The 17,333-nt window shown below is 42.8% G+C and overlaps 1 protein-coding gene across 4 annotated transcripts in view; it reads left to right on the top strand.

The window, feature by feature from the left end:
* KCNT2 (potassium sodium-activated channel subfamily T member 2) overlaps nt 1-17,333 on the top strand; it is a 255,724-nt gene that overhangs the window by 88,623 nt on the left and 149,768 nt on the right. For all 4 annotated transcript variants that reach the window (XM_066624750.1, XM_066624749.1, XM_066624748.1 and 1 more), the window contains exon 3: nt 15,557-15,656. In XM_066624750.1, coding sequence (XP_066480847.1) covers nt 15,557-15,656 — 100 coding nt within the window. The remainder of the gene's footprint in view (nt 1-15,556; nt 15,657-17,333) is intronic.

Here is a 17,333-nt window from a genome sequence, read left to right as displayed (position 1 = left end):
TAGGGGAACCGAAACTTCTCCACAGCCTGAGGAGAGCATTGTTCTCTGCATATTAAGAAAGTGTCTCATGCAGATCAGTACTGCTTTGCTGATCTGTTAACTGTGGGTAGTTGTCTGCAAGCATGCTGTGGGCTCATGTACCTTCTCCCAAGCATACATTTCTCCTTCTCTTTTCAGATGTCAGCATTAATTGCTTGATGCATATGTCATGTTTCCTAATCTAACAGGAAACTCCCCCTCAGAGTGCTCAAATTTGACCCTTCTGGCACTGACTATGGCTAGTGTTATATGGCTTCACCAAGTGGAACAATAAACAGAGTTAACTTTAAATCAGAGGTTGAAACTATGATTAGATGTGAGATCCAAACTCTGATTTAAAGCTCACTATGTTTGGCAATCGGTTTAGGATAGATGTAGTAGCACTAGCCATAGATGGTTTAAATAAGCGAAAGATCCCATAGATAAAGGTAGAGGTGGGAATTTAAGTGGAACAGGGAGAGGAAAAGCATGCAAGGTTGAGGGGTGCCCCCAATCAATATGGTTAACAGATTTGGAAACACTGCCCTAAGCCTGTTGTTTGACCACATAGTCATAGAATCAAAGATTTGGATGAAGGCTTCAAGGCCATCTAGTCCAACCTCCTGCTTGATTCAGGAAGTCATCTCTAGAGCATTTCTAAAAGATGCATGTCAAGTTCTGCTTAAACATTTCCAGTAAGAGAGAACCCAACACTTCCGTTTATAATTGGTCCGATTGTCAAACTGCTCTTACTGCTAAGAAACTTCTTCTGATATTCAGCTGGAATATTTCTTGCTGCACTTAGAATCATAGAGTTGACAGATCTAGAATAGTGGTTCCCAAACTAGTGGGTTGCGACCCACCAGCCAGGGAAGCACTTTTCAGCAGGGAGTGGAGAAAGGCAGCAGAGTGATCTGCAGGATTGTGCTGCTGCCAGGTTTGGGTGAGGTCTTTTTTTTTTTTTTTACATGCCTGTAGCAATTGCTACAGTCCTGGGAGGTTTGGGAAGCCCCCATGGAGTGCTCCTGTGGTTTCAAAAGTCTAAAAAACAGGCACTTCTGGTTTCATTGTGAAAATTGGAAATGTCTGGGTTTTTTTTGTTATTTTAAAGACTTTTGTAGGTATTGGGAGCCCTGTAGAGGGCTCCCTGGACCCCCAGGACTACAGCATTCACTGCAGGTAAGTAAAAAGTCCCCTACCCTTCCCTGGCAGCAGCATGATCCTGGGGGTCACACTGCTGTTTTCCCCACCTTCCCTGCACAACTTACAATGCTCCCAACTCCCTTACAGGAGTTTGGGAAGCACTGATCTAGAAGATTGTGTTCCACCTCTTGCCAATGTAGGATGTCCACAACTATAACATCTTCAATAGATGGCTAAGCAGCCTCTACTTAAAGACTTCCCATAATGGTGAGTCTGTCACCTTTCAAGGCATACTGTTCCACTGCCAATTACTTTGTATGATCAGGAAGTTCTTCCTTCTGTTCCCAGAATCCCCACAGATGCTGAAATCCACAGTGCTCTGCTAGTCCCAGACCGCTCCAGGTCCAGTCACCACCCCTCCTCGCCCTCCCCCTGCCCTGAAACGCCTCCCCCCACCCATATAATTCCACCACCATTTGGCGGTGCAGCTTCCTCTTGGGTGCTCCAGTGGCGTCTCCACTCAGCGCTGAGACCCTATGCTGACTGGCATGGGGCCAGTGCCAGCAGCCCCTCCTCTCCGGGTGCTGCAGACTTGTTTTATGGTACATTTGTGACACCCAGCGCTGGCACGGGAGCTCAGCACCAGTGCTCAGATAGAATAGGATTGGGCCTGTAGTTCCTTATGCTTGTGTCCATATGTTTTGTAATCTGTTACCATCTGTACTTTTGGGTTAAAACGTTGCAATATGTCATGGCAAATTGCCTTAGGCGATCATTTAACTATCACTCTTACAAGAATCGAGTATTGATCAGGAGTCAGGCAACCCAATTCTGTACATGTTTGCTTGGAAGGACATCCTATTGAATTCAAGGGTACGTACTCTCAAATAATTGTGTAGTCAAAGGTAAAAAAAAAAAGAAAGCTCTAGGCTATTAGGGGGAGGTAGGAAATGGAAGCAAACTGCTTCCTTTGATTTTTGCCTCTTCTTTTCTCTCTTTTTTGTAGTAAATTCAGAAAGTTTATGTCAATAGTACATTTAGACAATTATTGTCTCATTTAGCTGGTCAACTTGCAGAGAAACCATATACATTTCTGCTACTAAGGAAACTTTTGCTAACATTAAAATCCTGCTAACAAGAATCTGAAATGCCGTCTTGGCAACACAGTTCAGTCTCCAGAATCTTTGGCTTTTCATCTTCAGTTGTTAAGCATTCCCCTTTAGCTCGTTACCAGTTCTTTCTGCAAGTTACCTGTTCAGGAAATGAAGAGCTCTTGCATAACCCTCTTGTGCAGGATGGCAACTGTAGCGGGTTACTGGCTTCTTTTGTTGATAGTAAAATTAAGAATGTAGAGATGGTTTTAATGCTAATTTCTTCATTGTGGTAGGTTTTCCTTCCTGTGTGTGTGAGAGAGAAAGAGAATGGTACCATTCATATTTTTCCTTTGTTATGGCAAGTTAATCAACACAATCTCCTAGCCCAATCCTACCTACCTCCCAGGTGCTGATACAACTGTGCCAATATGGCACATGCTGCACCCAATATGGGAGTTTTGAGCCATGGTGGTAAGCGAACATCCTGCCACCAATACAGCCCCCTTCCTGGCCTTGATCCGTCCTGCTCCTCACCCATTCTTTGTCCCATTCTGTCCTCTCTCTTCCTCACACCCACCAGTCACCCCCATGTCTACTTAGCAATGCCAGGGCTTCCACACTGGCCACCATCTTATGAATGCGGCCTCTTGTGGCAGTAGCTAGGTTGCAGTCTGTGGCATATCGCCAATGGCAATGGCCATTAGCATGCTGTTTTACCAGAAAACTCATTCTGGCAGCACGGAGGCCCAGTAGAATTGGGCCATAAATCAATGAACTTACATTTAACGAAGCCCCAAAACAGACTGTAGACTACAATTTCTTTTTTTCTTTTTATAACGATAAAATGGAAAAATGGAGTTATAATGATAGCAAATCAAAATTCTAGCTAATTGGGGACAAATGCCTTTTGTAGCCAAGTAATGTCAGAGATGCTTTTCTTAACGTTGTTGGGAACATGATATGCATCCATTTAGTAGTTGGTTTGCAACCTTCATGGGAAAATCCCCAACTGAAATTAAAGTTCTCAAAAACGCATTATTTAAAGAACAATAATATTATTTTATGTAGAAATCAGACTTGGAAACAAATGAAGGATTTGCAGGTCTCAAATGTTTATCGCATTTTACTGTCTCAGCAGCCTTATGAAGTTAAGAGCCTAAAAGGTAATGGCTTGCTTGAGTCCAATAATGTGAATTCCTATGTCCCCTCGGTCTAAGGCAAACACTTCATCATGTGTGTGTGTGTGTGTGCGCGCGTGCGTGCTTGCACGCACGCACGCACGCGCACACACACACACAGCAGATTGGAATAAGGTAAGCAAGGAACAGAAGGTGGGCAAATCTGCCTCAATTAATGATGCCAAAGACCATAGTGTCAGGCAGTGGCAGTTCTGAACTGTATGCTGCCCCAGCACAAGTCTCCAATGCTGCCCCCCCCCCACTGGAAGTAATTGTGGTGATGTGATGATCTCACCGCAATTAGTTCCGGGGGGGGGCCCCCTCCTTTTTCTTTATTTAAAAAAATATATGGTGGGAAAAAGCTCCTGCCAGCCTGGCATTGGTAGCAAGCAGGGAAGGCGTTCCTCAGGAGTAGAGCTTGTCACGTTCTGCATGCATAAGGTTCAATTCCCAGCTGTGCATGTGAGGGTGGGTAGGTGATTTAAACACTCACACTGCCCGAATGTGGTAGCGTTCTCTTGGCCCTGGGTCCTCCAGCTGATAGTGGTGTGGGGAAAAGCCCCCCACTGTGAAGACAGTGGGGATGAAGCAATACAACATACCATGAGCCTGAAGCTGGCTCACCCTTGCCTGTCTCTTGGCCACTCCATTGCTCTGCGGAGGGGATCTACATGGAGGGAGCAGTCAAGCTGGGCATGGGGCTGCATGGTGAAAGAGGAGACGGGATGGGCTAAGAGACAAAAGGATGAGGTGTGCTGGAGAGGCACAGCAGGTTCACAGAGGTGCCAGCTCGGAGTGGTGAAAGAAGTGGTGGTGGCAGCCCAACAGCAGTTTATGAGAGAATAAACATGTAGCCCTGCAAAGCAGCCAGGACGCAGGCGAGGATGAGCCAGCCACTTAGTGGCAACTCTTAGCTATAACACAGACCGCCCATGAGTGAGGGGCAGGCACAGTCTGCCTCTGTGGCATCTCCACTGCCATCTCCGAGACCCTTCACTGCTTCCTTTCAAGCATATTGTCCTGCTCCAAGGCTGCCCTCCTCTACAATCTACGGTGAAAGCCAGGTGGCACTGGCAATGGGGGGCACTACTGAGGTTAACAGGGCACTGGACCTATTCCACGTAGTGCCCCAGGGCATTTGCCTCCCTTGACACCCCCCCACCCAAGGTACACCAATGGTGTCAGAGCAGGAGGAAGGAGGTTGCTATTTGTGGATCAGGCATTCCTGCTTGCATCTCACTGCTATTTCCTCCTCTCCTCCAACCCTGCTTGGATTCTAGATGTGGAATCCCTTTCCTAGCCAGCTTAGAAGAAGCATAGTTGCAGAGGAGGTGATGATGGACCAAGAAAAATGTGTGGAATTTAAATGTTGTCTCAAGTGCTGGTCTGTCCTGCATAGAGAAGAGGAGTCTGGTGAGCTTAAGAATCACTCTAATGCTGGAGATGCTCTAGCCCATGCTGCTTCTTGCTTCCATACTTCTTCCACTTCGATGAGAGGGCTTAGGTCAGCCCTAGCTGTGCTGCCTATTATCTATCAGCAATATTTGTCTTCAGCTTCTGGTTCCAGTAACCTGCACTGGATAGCCATGGAGTGCACTGAAATCTTATATAGACTTCTGAATGGTCACTGCAGAACCTAAAGCAGTAACCCTTGTGCATCAGACCAGAAATCTTTGACCTGAAGAATGCGTAAAAATAGTTTCCCACATCTTGGAATTCCTTGGACTGTACAGAAAGCTTTGTATGCACTCCAAGCCATTTGGACACTGTATTTGTACATTACTCAACATCCCTTCATTCCAGCTGTCACTACACCTGCTCCCTCAAACATCTTTGCCCCTTCTCCCTTGCCATCCCTTAGGTTTGGAACTGCCTACTTGACAGTCTGTGTGATGCTGTCTCTCTTCAAATTCCTCCTTGAAATCTGCCTTTTCCACCAAGACTTTTGCCCAAAACCTTAGTCTACTTTACATAACTTAAATTTGAATGTAAGCATGAGTGACTGAAATACAGGGAGGCTCCATATCAACGGATCCCATATCTGTGGATTCACTTATCCACGGACCGAGTCTGTTCTCCTCCCCCACCCTACACACACTCCCTCTGGAGGCAAGGGGAGCTCTGCTCTCCCCACTTCTGGATGATCTTCAGAGTCCAGAAGATGGCTTCCCCAGGCCTCCTAATGTCTTATAAGGTATTAAAAACAGCACTTCCGGTTTTACAAACAAACCAGAAGCAGCTTTTTTTCATCCTAAGAATTCATCCTGCTCACGGCCTCTGCTGGGCTCAGAAGACCCTCTCGAGGTGAAGGGAACTGAGCTCCCCTCACCTCTGGAGGGTGGGGGGCATTCCCTGGTATCTACAGCTTTACTTAACTGCGGGGGATTCTGGAATGAAACCTCTGCAGATTCCAAGGCACACCTGTTTTCATTTTTTCCCCTGGCTCTAGTTTTTTCCTATTTTTTTGTTGTTTCTCTTGTCTTACCTAGATTGTAAGCACCTTGATCCAGGGACATAATATAAGCAGGGTGTGTGTACTCAGCATTGAAAGAAGATTCTAATACATAAAAAACCTAAAAATAACTACCAACAATTAACTAATGGGAAAGCTAGATTTTGTAGTTTGAATCAGTTAGCAATTGGACCAATTTAGCAAAACACAATAGTTTTGCTTGTTTTGTAAAACAAAACTGGGCTTCAGGTTCAAGGAGAAATGCAGGGCCCTGAAGCTAAGTTCATTAAAAATGTTTCTTGGTTTACGCCTCTAGCTTTCAAGTAATGTATATACTCCATAAGATCTAGAAGCTTGTTTTATTTTTTTAAAGTCACCACCTGAACATTGAACTCTGCTCATATTCTGTGCTTTTTCTCTGTTTAGTCAACTCTGACTATATACACATCTTTTGACCCAGACAAAAAAGCAGTACTTCAATGTTGCAGAGTTGTCTTCTTCTTCTTCTTCTTCTTCTTCTTCTTCTTCTTCTTCTTCTTCTTCTTCTTCTTCTTCTTCTTCTTCTTCTTCTTCTTCTTCTTCTTCTTCTTCTTCTTCTTCTTCTTCTTCTTCTTCTTCTTCTTCTTCTTCTTCTTCTTCTTCTTCTTCTTCTTCTTCTTCTTCTTCTTCTTCTTCTTCTTCTGATAACCTCTGGATATCTGGCTCAAGATAAGTCTTCTCTTTCCCAGCCCTGCACTGAACACTGAAGATCCTTTAACTAGAATGCCTGACTGTAAAATTGTTTCCACTTAAACATAAAACATACAAACTATGTCAGAGCCATGGTCTTCTCACCTAAATGGCTTCATATGGAAAGTCAGTTGTATGAAAAGGTATTGGATCACCTCTGGATTACACAACTTTTACCACATCCAAGTACATAGAGGCCTGATGGAAAAAATTGCTTATTGGGTTAGTGTAAGACTACAGGAAAGTCTAAAAAATACAGCCTACCAATATGGAAAGAATGATCTAGTATTAAGTTAAAGTTAGGAAACTGCATTGTAATTGTCATGCTATTTGAACATTTGATACTGACAAAATCTATATGTAATGACTGATTAGGAGACTTAGGGTGCAATCCTAACCCCTTATGCCAGTGCTTTCCAGCACTGGCATAGTGGTGCCAATGGGACATGTGCCGCATCCTGCAGTTGGGTGTTACTCACGGAGGCCTCCTCAAAGTAAGGGAATGTTTGTTCCCTGACCTCAGAGCTGCATTGTCCTTATGTCAGTGCTTTCCAGCACTGACATAAGGGGTTAGGATTCCACCCTTAGGGCCCAATCCTATCCAATTTTCCAGTGCTGGTACAACTGTGCCAATGAGGCATGTACTGCATCGTGTGGTAGGGAGGCACTCACAGAGACCTCTTCAATGTATGGGAACATTTGTACCCTTACCTTGGGGCTGCATTGCAACTGCACCGTTGCTGGAAAGTTGGATAGGATTGAGCCCTTAGGCTGTAATTGTGAGGGAAATAAAATTAATGGTGTCAGTGCACAGCTTTTCAGCAGGATGTAGAAAGCAGACGTAATAAGTTGTGCAAGGAAGCGTCAGCTGGTAGAAGCTTTACCAGAACTTCCAATTTAAAATTTAGAAATTGACTGAGGGAGGAAATGAAAAAGACTGCTTTTAAAAGGAGTATTCAATGACTGTGCCTTGTCCCCACATCCACAAAGAATAATGAATGTATTGGGCCAACTGACAACAAGCAGCAGTGTGAGTTGTTTCTTAGACAAATATCCCTGTAAAGTTCAAAAAGTCACACTTTTTTCCTTCCAAAGTCAATGCTAGATGTCTTAATTAAAACACTATGAGCATCATTCAAATTGTGTTTTATTCCTGATTTGAGCTGTCTAACTGCAGCTGTATCTTGTTATATCAAGCCATAGCTGGCGAGCAAAAGTTATTTTTCATGGGGGTAAAATGTCTTTTTTTAAAGTAAGAGATGCAGGGGATAGCATTGTATACAGAATACAGAACTAATTCAATTATTATGAAAGCCTACAGGCTGTCCCTGAGGGTTTCTTAAGCTCACTTCCTTGAAGAACCTTAAGGAACCTTCTTTCAATTAGCTCTGGTATGTAATCTGGAACATCTATGTAATAGAATAGCAAATGTCTTTTTGGGCTATTTAATAGGCTGTAAGTTTGTTACTTACTATGGGCTAAGAGCCTGATCCTATCTGGCTTACCACCGGTCCACTGCCAGCTCTGGGTGTGATAAAAGTGCCATAAGGTACTCCAACACTGGTGGTGAGCCCACTGCACTGGCAGGGAAGCCAGGAAGACCTGGAGCAAACAGCAGTAAGTGCTCCTGCCAGCTGGCAGTGAAACTTTGGGATGGGTGGCAGAACTAAGCAGAGGGAGGTTGGATCCGAGAAGAGGAGTGCTGGGATGGGGTGGCAGCAGAGTTTGCTGCTGAATCCTACGCCCCCTCCCACTCCTGAAAGTCCAACATGGTTCTGCACCTGCTAAATAGCATGTGCAAATGCAAGGAGATCCATTGCTGCTACAGGAGCTCAATATAGGATAAGGAGACTCGTGGCTCCCTGGCCCCACAGGATACTGCAGCTGCCATTTTGACAGCTTGGGATTGGGCTGCCCGTCTTGTTGAATTCCTGCTGAATTAATCTTGCCTACAGTTGAACCAAGCAAGGTGGTTTTAGTTTTGTTTGTTTTTTTAAGACTGGCAAAAGAAAAGGAGGTGCAGAATTAGGTTGGCTGTGGGCCTGCCTTAAGGTCTGTAAAGTTGAAAACCCAAGGAAAAGGAAATGAAGTAAAAGAGTGGAGGTTGCCTTGTTAGATCCTCTGCACCATTAATCCATGGAGGCACAAACCCTGATCCAGAGAACTGCATGTGTAATAGGTTGCCATTGTGTGACACCCAATATTTTTTTTGTATATGCGCCTTTCTTCAAAGAGTTCAGGGCAACATAGTTCTTCCATTTTATCTCTCCAGCAATCATGTGAGGTAAAGCTGAGAAATGATGACTAGCTCAAGGTCACCTGATGGGAATTTGAACCCAGAACTTCTTTATGCAGGTTCAACACTCTAACTCAGGGATGTCCAAAGTTTTTGGCAGGAGGGCCACATCGTCTCTGACACTGTGTCACTGGGGGCCAGGGGGAAAAAAAAGAATTAATTTACATTTAAAATTTGAATAAATGTACATATGTTTACATACATGAATATATTAAAGATGAACTTGTATGAATGAATGAAGGTCTTGCATTAGCTCAAGGCCTATAAAAGGCCTGGCACAAAGCAAGGTTGACCTTTCCTTTGCTGCCGCTACTGCATCACAGACGTGAAACAATAAGCAGTGGAGGGGAGCCCTCATTCCACAGCTCACGCAAGAGGTCAAACAGTCGCCCTCATGCTGAGAGCAGTTGTGTCAGGCCAGTGTGGGCTTCAACAACTCATTGGAGACTGAGGGCTCCCTGAGGGCCACATTGAGAGGTCTAGAGGGCCGCAAGTGGCCCCAGGACCAGGGTTTGGGCACCCCTGCTCTAACTCAACCATTTTCAACTACTGTGCTGTGGCACATTGGTGTGTCATGAGTGGTCCACAGGTGTGCCACAGGAATTTGGGGGAAGGTCATTTATTACTAGGGCCAATGAGTGATGTGAGTCCGATGGTGTGCCTTGTCAAGTGTCCAAAACCTGATGGTGTGCCTTGACAATTTTAATGCCTTGTCAGTGTGCTCTGGGATGAAAAAGGTTGAAAATTACTGTTCTAACTGCTACTGTTCTAACTGCTCTCCCATTCTGACTTTCACTGTCATGGGCCTTGCCATGTCAAGGACTTGCTTTAGATGCTTACCTGGGCCAAATATCTTGTTAACGTAGTGGAGGAATGGGGGTCCCCTCTATCACACTCATAATTATTTAATTTTATTCAATCTAATTATTAAAAAAGAAAATCACAAAAGATTTAAAAACAGAGTAATATAAAAAAGGTGGAAAGAGCACACTGCCAATGAGAAGGATGCCATGCTGAGGTGAGTAGGGACAGTTACTCTCTTCCAGTTAAGCATAAGAAAACTGCCACTTAACTGGCTAAGATGCAACATTTAGCAGGAATTAAAGTGCAATGTCATTTCAGTTGCATATAATGTAGCTTTTCTCGGTCACATATGATAGCACATATGCTGCACATTATAGCTGCTGGCACCTACAACACAGGTGGCAAATAACATTAAACACTGAAAGCAAATGAGCATTTTGACATTGATTGGAACCCTTTGAATGGGTACCAATCAATGCACTGAATGGGTGCATGGGTCCATTCAGTGAATTGAATGGGTCCCAATGCACTGAAATGAACAGTGCAAGTTCTAAATAGTCCCAAAACAAATCAATTTGTAAGTACCAAAAAGAGATGGCGTTCTGGAACACTCCCCCCCCCCGCGCATTCCCCTGGTATTTGTTTGTGAATCCTCCCCGAATGCTGGATTTATTTATTTATTTATTTATTTAACAAATTAAAAACTGTATATTATGCTGCTCTGGTTTAAAGTCTCTCAAGGTAGTGCACAACAAGTAGAATAAAATAACAATGAGGCAAATCAATAACAATTGGTCATCATCAGTTCAAGCACACATCCACCCACCCCTTGTGGAATAGTTACTGTGGTTAATGCAGCCTCATCAGGAGAGATTAACAATATTGGGTACATTAAATCTGAAACTTGTTGGAAACATCATGCAAAGATGCTAACTGCACACATTACTGGTAGCTTACAATGCTATTAGCGCTCATTAGTTGCCTTTTCCCAGATTGCACTATTGTCAGAGTAGGAAGTACTGCTGAAAAATGTAAAAGATATAAGGAAGAAGAGAATAATTTGCAAGAAAAATTTCCACATGACATTAGCCTATTGAATGTAGGCTGTGATGCATCCCAACAGGAGCTTCCCTTCTGCGTGGGTTCTAATGACTGCCATAAATACTGATGTTTGATATGCCTTGATAGTGTCTTTTGGCTTCTTTTCAGTCTTTATCCTTTGAGCAATGAGTTCAGTCTTTAACCAAAGCAATGAGTACTCGTCTCAGGGGAACATGCAGTGGGGGGCTTGGTTACCAGCTCCAGTAGCTCATTCTGTTTGTAGACACTTGGGGTTTGCTTGGTTACATTCACTCTCATCCCATAGTTCACTTGGTTATACCCACTCCCATCCCATAGTTAACAGCATGCAATGTGAATACTGTACTAGTGAAAAATGCCTCCTCCATGACAACAGGTTTCTCTCCCAGCATAATTCTTAGGAGGGCTTCTATGCTGATAGCTGAAATCATCTTGGGAAATTTCTCTGCCCTTACCAGAGGTGTTTGAATAAGTGTGGTGTTTATTATAGTTGGGTTGGGTTCACTTAGCACAGGATTTTGTGGTATTCCAGTGGTTTCCTGTGCCCTAGTCATGAGTCATTGTGAGGCATCTGCCCTGACCTGGAACCTTCAAACACCTGTGGTAACCAGCCACCCATTAAAGTGATTCTGGCAATGATGTGCTTTGCCTTGGAATAACCTATTTCTGTAATACAATAAAAAAAAAAATGAGGATGTCATTTTTCACACATCCTGTTTTGGGTGGAGGGATACGCATGTGGAATTTTGAACAGATAGCTGTAGTTAAATTGTCAGAGTCATTAAGCCAGTTTGGAGCATATTGTTCATCACCCCAAATCATGACACAGTTAAAAACCAGGGTTGTACTTGCTTTCATCTTCAATCACATGATAGGAAGGAACAATGAACATTCTTTTCTGAACCAGCCAATTGTATGTGGGCTCCAAACAATTCCAGCACTCTAAAAAAGACTCTAAAAAATGATTGATCTCTTTACTGTTGATAAATAGATTTTCTCTGTAAACCGCTATGTGAGCTTTTCGTAGAAAAGCGGTATATAAATACTGTTAATAAAATAATTGATAATAACAGTAGTGGGTGGTTTGGATGATATCATTTGAGCAGCCTCACCACAATTAGGGATGGGACTGAGCACCTCCCCATTGACTAGAGATGGAATTGCTGGGTCTCCTTTCAATTCCAAGTGCACCACTCCTGCTCCCTTGATCATATTTTGGATAAATCATCAATACAGTTCCCTCACAAATTTAAGGCCTTAAATAAAACAGTTGTTTCTTATTAAACAAGCATAAGATGGCTAATTAGTTAAAATTGAGTTTAAAACAAAATGCAAAATAATTGTGTTTTAAGAGGAGCAACCCTGCACTATAAATAGCATCCTGCCTCACGTTTTGTATGGAATGTATAGTGTAGGACGGGATGTCAAACATAAGGACTGTGGGCCAGATTTGGCCCGCAGAATCTCCTTTTCTGGCCTTCGGGCTCTCCCAGCACCACCATCAGCTGCTGAGTTGCTGAAGTGTCACTGCTGAAAAGGCAGCCTGCGTGATCATTGGACTCTTCCATATCATCAAAATATGATCAAGATTTGCACATTTTCTCTTCTTTAATTTGCAGCTAATGAGTTTCTAAGTGAGAAACAAGTGCTTATTTTGGGTGATGGCCTGCTTAATGAGATCACTTCCCTGCTTAATAACATCACTTCTGGCCTTCATGAATGCTATTCAGCTCACTACATGAAACAAGTTTGACACCCCGGTGTAGGATTTTCAGTTTGTGGGATCTATCTTCTACAGTCCTTCCGGAAGGCAGTAGGACTAGTACTCTTTGCCTCTGAATTAATCCAATCATGTGCTGATTCACAGAAGGCTGATATTATCCTGGCAATAACGTAGGGAGAAGACATGCAGCCTGTTCAGATGATATGTCCACTGGTGGTCTTAATTCATGGGGGAGAAGTGTGGGGCATGTATATTTCCTCCATAATGTGCCACTCCTCCTCCCTAATTGCGTGTGTGAGAGGGTAATTTGTCCAAGCGGCCCCTGAATGCATGAATGAGATTACGGACTTGCCCTGGTATCTGTGAGGGTCTGTTCAGAACCTCCCCCTCCCCCGCAGATTCCTGCTTAAGCAAGAATGTATACCTGGTAAGTTTTAAAAATAGTCTGATGGGCGCATGCGGGGGGTTGCGGGAGGAGTGGAGGGTTGTCAGTGGTTTCAGGTACCTGCAGATGTGTGAACCCCTTCCCTCTGCGCACATCCCCCTCTCCCCACATGCACCCTTTACATCATTTTTAGAAGTTATAGGGGAGAAAACTTGTTAAAACAAGCTGATTTTTTTCTCAGATAACTTTTAAAAATGATTTAATGGATGCACGTGGGAAGAGGGGGATGCCTGTGAAGGGAAGGGGTTCCCACATCCGCAGATATCTGAAACCACAGTTGTAGTATCTGAGGATATGGCCCCCCTTTAGTATTTTTCTGGAAGCTGAGGGGCAGTTCACATCTGTGCAATTAGCTGAGAGGATAGCATTATAGATAAGGGTAAATATATGCATCCATGCTCCTACCCATGTGAGTAGGATAGTCAGTGCAGCAAACATCAAAACCAGTCCACCATTCTAAGGCTGAGAGCTGGTTGAATGCATTATCTGACATGAAAACAAATTTAGTTTATTAAACTATGTGCTTTTTGCCATTAGCCTTCAAAACAGCTCATGACAGCATATTAAAACCACATACGTTCAATTAACATCATAAAAACAGTATCATAAAATAGATAACAGGAGAGACAGGCAAAGCACTAAATCAGAAGCACAGATAATTCACACTGAATGCTTGTCTAAAAGGAACAGTCTTCACCAGTTTCCAAAAAGCCAAGAGGGAGGGGGGCCAGACAGGCCTCCTGACTTGGGAAATATGAAGATGCTCTGCTTACTTTAGATGCTTTCTGGAATATGAACTGTGCCTGATAGAATGACGGTCAGAAATCTTTCTGGTGACCTGTGTGGACCTCCACTGAGAACAAATGAGTAAATCTGGCCTTGCAGTATTTATCTTTTCCTTGTGTCATTGCATAGATATGAAAGAAGTCCTGCATTGAAACTGAGTGTGCCTTATTTTTAAATAATTGATATTGTTCCTGCCAAGGTCTGTCTGTGCAAAAAGGTGCATTCAGCACCAACAATGTCATCTTTTTAAGTGTACTCAGAATGAATATACTTCATTATTTTCTTATGTCTGTAAACCTTTTCTGCAAATAATACTACAGAAAATTTTCCACATATTCAGCAGTTGTTGAATATTAGTACTTTTTTCTGCAAGAATCACTGCAGGCATTTGCCTATAAGTCAACCCCACAGATAAGTCGAGGGCGGGTTTTGAGCCAACAATCATGGAATTTTCTATGACCCTCGGATAAGTCGGGGGTTAAAGTTACGGGGGTGTCTGACTATAGTTTTGTCTGATTTTACCCGAGGCCAGATCCTGAAAAATAACTTACCACTAATTGTTACCTAAGAATTGTAGTCTCTAATTTATTAAAAACATAATAAAAGATCATAAGATACATTTTTATTCTTTTTAAATTCTGGTCTTCGCCACCTTTTTGTAAACACTATCAGAGTAAGTGCACTGTAAACTACATACCAGTAAAACAGTGGTTCCCAACCTGGGATACATGTACTCCCAGGGACACTCAACAGGACCTTTAGGGAATAATGGAATAATGGTAGAAAAAGGCAGGTCATGCTCCAGAATGCCTTGCAAGGACCAGCAAGGCAGGAAGGGAGGTAACTAGTTGGCTGTGAAAGCCCCACCATCTAGTTTTTGGTCATCAATTCATCTATGAACCAGTGATTGAAAATCAGCACAGTAAAAAAAGCTGAAACATAACACGGAAAGTGATCAATCACCCAGAATTTCTTAGCACACTTCTGGTGCAAAACAGTGAAGGCAGAGTCTTCTGTTCTTCAAACTGATGAAAAGAAAAAATATGTGATGAATCCATGACATCTGGGCTTTCATATGGAGGAGATGAGGGCTTGTATTATTAATGACAAACATTTAGCTAATACGAGGAGTAGAATTTGTGGAAATAGGCTGCCAAGGGATATGCAAGTGTAAAGGGTTGGGAACCACTGCAGGAGATCCATGAATCAAATTCAGCTTTAAGGTGTCTGGCGTGTTAAGCCAGAAGCTCTACATACAACATACAACCCATAACACATAACTGAGAGTGTGCAATTCAATTCAATTAACAGCAGAGAGATGAGATATTTGCAACCCTTTTTACTCAGAAGTAGACCCACTGCTTTCCATGGGTGTTATTCTGCAGTAATGGTGCACTGAATTGTAGCCTGGGAAGGAAGGTCTCATCTTGGTGTTTCAAAAAACAGACCTGCTTTGCAAGCATTTGCAAAGGAGAACCAGGCTGCAGCAGAAGGAAGGAGAATAAAAGGTTAACTTTGGCTGGAATGTCCCAGGAAAATTACTGTTGCAACTAATGAGCTGAGCAGAGAAACTAAACTGTTCAGAGTTCAAAGGCTCTGTCCTCTGATTGACCTGGAGATAAGGCGAAGTGATAATTGGAGCTTGATTACCTGTCAAAAATTTCATTATACCTGGTAAAAGTTTCAGGTACTATACCTGAGTATCTACGGTACTTTTCTTTCCATTAAAAAAAAATCACTGAATATTAACATCCAAATAAACTGATTTTTTGCTACTACTTCTGTTTCAATTTCTTTCTTTTTTACAGGCCTCAGAATTCGCTTGTTCAATTTTTCACTCAAGCTGCTCAGTTGTTTGTTGTATATTGTCAGAGTGCTCCTGGATGATCTTTCTCAAGAACGTGGATGGTAATGTTCCTTATTTTGTTTCTTTTTAAAGCCTTTGTAAACTGTCTGTCCAAGACATGTTAATGCTATGAACAGAGCTTTTAATTTTACAGTGGTGTTTCAGTGGGGAAAGGGCAAGTTTCAAGGCAAAGTTCATGGATATTATCTGGATTAAATTGTAAAGGAGCAGTGCATTTCTAAGAGCCTTGATTGTGGTTACTTCTTAATTTAATATCTCATAATGACTTCCATAAATAGTAGAACTCCCTTCCTTTTCTATGGAGAATATGAGGGTGGGAAAACCTCTAAGATGTTATTAGTTCCCAAAAGTATTCCACCATTATGATGTTTTGTAAACTAGGCCACAGCAAAAATATTGAAGCTGATTAATGAAAGTATGTACTACTGCAACAAGCTGTTGAGCTCTTATGGTTTGCAGAGGTTTGCAAATCTAGGTTTCTTCTTGATTTAGACCCAGATCAAATGTGCAAAATCTCATATAGAATTCAGCATTTCCCATAGAAGCAGAGTATGTTTGAATGCAAAATCCTTATTTGTGAAGTTTTTTTCCCCACAGAATAAACCAAGTGCATTTCTCACTTCTTAATCTGTGAGTTTGGAATCTTCCAAGTAGGTTTTGGAAATATGGTTGGAAAACTCATGTGGTTGCCCAATATCTGTGGGTTTTGAGTCCTCAGAGGATGTGAGCTAGTATCCCAGGCTGTCTCCTGGGGTGGGGTTTGCAGAACCAGGAAATTACCTGCCTCAGAAAGGCAAACCCTCAGGAGGAAACTCTTGTTCCTTTCAGCAGGCAAGTGCTTCTGGGATATGTCCAGAGACTGGAAGATAGCCAAAGAGTGATTAATAGTGCTAGAGGAGGGTCTAGCATGGCTTTTCCACAGATAAACTGCCAGATTGGAGTGCCTAAGTGGTTGCAAATCCCACACGGATTGTTGCTCACAGATATGATTGCCCAAAGGTGTACACATGTTTGATCTGGACCTTAGCATTTCAGGACATATCCTTCCCCCTAAGAATTCCACAACTGCTCCATGAAGGTTTCCAAGTTGCAAACGGAGCCCAGAAATTGTGAGCTCAATCGTATGCATGTCTACTTAGAAGTAAGTCACATTAAAGTCAATGGGGCTTATTCTCAGGTAAGTCTGGATAGCATTGCAACCCAAGTGTACAGAAGTGATGACAGTATACACATATGGCTTCCTTCTCTTTGTGCTTTTATCTAATGGATTAAAAAAAATTGAAGGCATCTTTCCACATCGGTAAGAAGGAATCAGCATCATTGTTTGTTGGGATTGGGTATTGTATGTTGGTTTGGCTCCTGACCTATGTTCTTGCGCCAGCTGTGCAGCCTAGGTTTCTGTCTGGTGTACATATTTGGAACATCTGGCTCATAGCTAGCGTTGGGGGAAGCAGAGGCCATCTAGTGTAAAACAAAGAAGGTGAAACTATGAGCTGATTCAGTTCTAATGTGAAACCATGGTTTAGCTCTACACGAACACAACTGTGAACTCCCTCCACCCCTTCCGTGCCCAGGTTCTCTGCCTTCTGGGGTTCCAGATTCTTGATAAAACTATAGTGTGCTATTTTGTCTAAACTGGAAAAAATGAATTTTGCACAAACCATAGCCTGTCCAGTTCAGATGAAACATTTAAAGTGGTTTTCTGAGAACCTGAAACT

This window comes from Tiliqua scincoides, chromosome 4, assembly GCF_035046505.1.
Source record: "Tiliqua scincoides isolate rTilSci1 chromosome 4, rTilSci1.hap2, whole genome shotgun sequence".
Taxonomy (NCBI): domain Eukaryota; kingdom Metazoa; phylum Chordata; class Lepidosauria; order Squamata; family Scincidae; genus Tiliqua; species Tiliqua scincoides.
The sequence above is the reverse complement of the archived record's forward strand: the minus strand, read 5'-3'. Positions and strand labels throughout refer to the sequence as shown.